The 3,437-nt window shown below is 32.5% G+C and overlaps 1 protein-coding gene across 1 annotated transcript in view; it reads left to right on the top strand.

The window, feature by feature from the left end:
• The window catches only part of LOC106476118 (histidine protein methyltransferase 1 homolog), a gene marked incomplete at its 5' end in the record, with an annotated part of 8,615 nt that extends 6,071 nt beyond the window's left edge, over positions 1 to 2,544 (top strand). The window contains 2 exons of the mRNA XM_013936788.2: positions 924 to 1,039; positions 1,484 to 2,544. Of these exons, the coding sequence (XP_013792242.2) occupies positions 924 to 1,039; positions 1,484 to 1,524 (157 nt within the window). The remainder of the gene's footprint in view (positions 1 to 923; positions 1,040 to 1,483) is intronic.
• Positions 2,545 to 3,437: the final 893 nt, after the last annotated feature.

The following is a 3,437-nucleotide window of genomic DNA, read 5'->3' as shown; positions in this document are numbered from 1 at the left end:
ACTTGTGAGATTTAATAATAGTCCAACTTATGTAATGGGTGACCTACTTGTGAGATTTAATAATAGTCCAACTTGTGTAATGGGTGACCTACTTGTGAGGTTTAATAATAGTCCAACTTATGAGGTTGTATTATGCAGTCTGTATGATGGACAAAAGTCTTTGTCAGAGTCAGACTGAAGTGATCAGTTCACAGACGTTTTATTAAAAGCTTGCAACATTGTCTACCTACACATTCAGTTAATATCTAATCTGAGAAAGAGTAAATTAAAGAGTTGTGATGATAGAAAACATAAAACCTTTTCAAATTTAGTTTTAAAAGGAAACGTAAAGTAGGAAAGATGTTACCAATAAAACAAAAGTAACGACAAGTATTAATCATATTTATACACATTAAAAGTTACAGTTTAAATGCCAAAAGTTCTAGAAGCATTAGAAACCAATAGGCCTAAAATTTGTGATAAAAATCACTTAAACTGCACGTTTTTTTTATATTCCCTCTAATCAATACATTTCAGATTCACAATCAGAGGCATGTAAAAATAGGCTTTCAGATCTATTCAGTAAGACTTACTTTATTGACCTTAATCAGACTGTTAATCAAATGTTAAAACAGCTGCTTATCAAGGAAATAGTTTATGTAGAAATTTATATACGTAATATGAAGTATCAAACTGAAGAAACTAAGGATGTAAAATAATCTTGTAAAGTTGGATCTGTCAGTTTAAGAAATGGTGAGATTGTTGAAAGTTTATAAAAACACAGGATTTTTTTGTGTTGGAACCTTTCCAATATGTGTTAGTAAAATATATATAATGTACTCTTTATTACAACTATCACTGATTACTGTAAATCTTTGCACATACTGAGCTAGATTAATTTTAATACATCTGGTTTTTTGGTAGTTCCTTAATCAAACTTCTAGTTATCTAGCAGCAAAAACACATTATTTTGGTCTTGGTGGTGGAACTCGACAATTTGAAGAACTGGTCCGTATCGATGGCACTTTTGATATCAAAGTTCGTCAAGTGGTCTCAAAGGGTATTTGAAAATTTGTGATGTTTCTGTATTTAAAGTCAATTAAAAAGTCTTACCGAGTATGAGGAGATTACCTTTCATCATCAACTTGGTTTTCACATACAAATATTATTTTTTCACAGATATTAAGCATGCTTATTTATTTCATCACTTTCTGACCGACAAGAAAAAACGTTCGTCAAAACGTGTATTATTCTATTGTCTGAATGACCTTTAAGTGTTTTAGTGCTAGTAGTTAGAGGCTTAACTTTTATCTGTAGATAGGCAGTAAAAACTGATGAAATAACTTAGCTGGTTTAACAATACGTTTTTCACCTTATTATTTAAGAAGAATGACTGTTTTGTTTTGAGAAGTTTTATTGTTTTAAGAAGTTTTATTTACTGTTTTATTGTTTTAAGAAGTTTTTATTTACTGTTTTAAGAAGTTTTATTTACCATTTTCTTTAGGACTGCAGAGAGAAATACTTCAAATGAACTTTAGAGCATGATGAAAACAGACATTGAAATACAACACCCGCAGTCGTCGGTGATAATAAATCACCATCTGGACATCAAGAACTTTGTGATCAAAACATGAGTCAGAACTATTAATTGGTTTACATGCTAGAATATGGATGGTTAAATACAAGTGTGATTAAAATATTAATTGAAACATTCTTCAGATTGTTATGTTAAGAGGATTTTGGAGGCTCACCATCTGTGGAATAGCATGAATACTCATTTTGTTCTTCAGCTGTTAGACAGGAAGCCTTATCTAGGTGAACCTATACACTGTTGGCCTCATTTCCACATGGAGATCCTTCTTGATTATGTTGCAAACTATTGTGTTGGACATGTAGATGGCTTTTGCCACTGACCTTTGTGCATTTTCAGCTATTCCAAGATGCTGAACTCTGGCTTGCCACTGCTGGGATAAAACTTGTTGCAGCTCTCTTTCTGAATGGTCCTGGTGCCCCAAGTTGATCCATATTTCTTTATTTTTCAATACCATTAAGTATGAGAGATATCCCTATGTCAGAAATTCCTAATATTTGATCTGAACACATCTTTATGATACAAGTGTATGAATATTTCTCCCTTCATAAAAGCAATACATTTTTGGTTGGATCACACAATCTACATAATGCCAAACAATGTAGTTCTGATACATTATTTTATACCATGACTTTATATCAGCCATGTTTGTCCTGTGATTTGCTGATATTAAAACAGTATTGAATGTGTAAAATGTACTCAACTCTGTATATGAAGTAACAATATTATTAATAATGGAAAAATACAATATAACCAGATGAAAAGAAAAACCTTTATTGTGACTTTGACACTTTATAATTTAAATGTGATTAATGATAGTTTTTTTTTTTCACTCATCTTGGTACCACTTAATTACCTAGTCTTTCAAGTCACAGGAATCAAACAGTAAAGCTTTTGAATAACTAGGTTATTCATATCAAAAGTAATGTATTTAAATAAATGATTTTCTAGATGAAAATAAATTGATTGATATATGGGTTGTTCATTCCTCCAAAATGAAGATGAATTTCTTGAAATTGGTTAAATTTGTAACATTTTATCAATGGTAGGTATCTTTCTTCACTGTAAAACTAAAAACGGTTTGAACAAAACAGACTCATTTAACTGCACAAAAATATGTAAAGTATTGCACAATTTCTTTGGTATGTAGTGGAACTGTTATTTAACAGGCCTGTCAACTTGTATGTAGTGGAACTGTTATTTAACAGGCCTGTCAACTTGTATGTAGTGGAACTGTTATTTAACAGGCCTGTCAACTTGTATGTAGTGGAACTGTTATTTAACAGGCCTATCAACTTGTATGTAGCGGAACTGTTATTTAACAGGCCTATCAACTTGTATGTAGCGGAACTGTTATTTAACAGGCCTATCAACTTGTATGTAGCGGAACTGTTATTTACCAGGCCTGTCAACTTGTATGTAGTGGAACTGTTATTTACCAGGCCTGTCAACTTGTATGTAATGAAACTGTTATTTGCATTCCTTCCCATATCACTTATTGTGAGGATACGGTGATTGTTCAGGTGGATAACAGAACATTCCTTCACATATCATGTATTGTGAGGATACGGTGATTGTTCAGGTGGATAACAGAACATTCCTTCCCATATCATGTATTGTGAGGATACGGTGATTGTTCAGGTGGATAACAGAACATTCCTTCCCATATCAGGTATTGTGAGGATACGGTGATTGTTCAGGTGGATCTTAACATAACAGAACATTCCTTCCTATATCATGTATTGTGAGGATACGGTGATTGTTCAGGTGGATAACAGAACATTCCTTCCCATATCATGTATTGTGAGGATACGGTGATTGTTCAGGTGGATAACAGAACATTCATTCCCATATCACTTATTGTGAG

This window comes from Limulus polyphemus, unplaced genomic scaffold, assembly GCF_000517525.1.
Source record: "Limulus polyphemus unplaced genomic scaffold, Limulus_polyphemus-2.1.2 Scaffold9842, whole genome shotgun sequence".
NCBI lineage: Eukaryota > Metazoa > Arthropoda > Merostomata > Xiphosura > Limulidae > Limulus > Limulus polyphemus.
The sequence above is the reverse complement of the archived record's forward strand: the minus strand, read 5'-3'. Positions and strand labels throughout refer to the sequence as shown.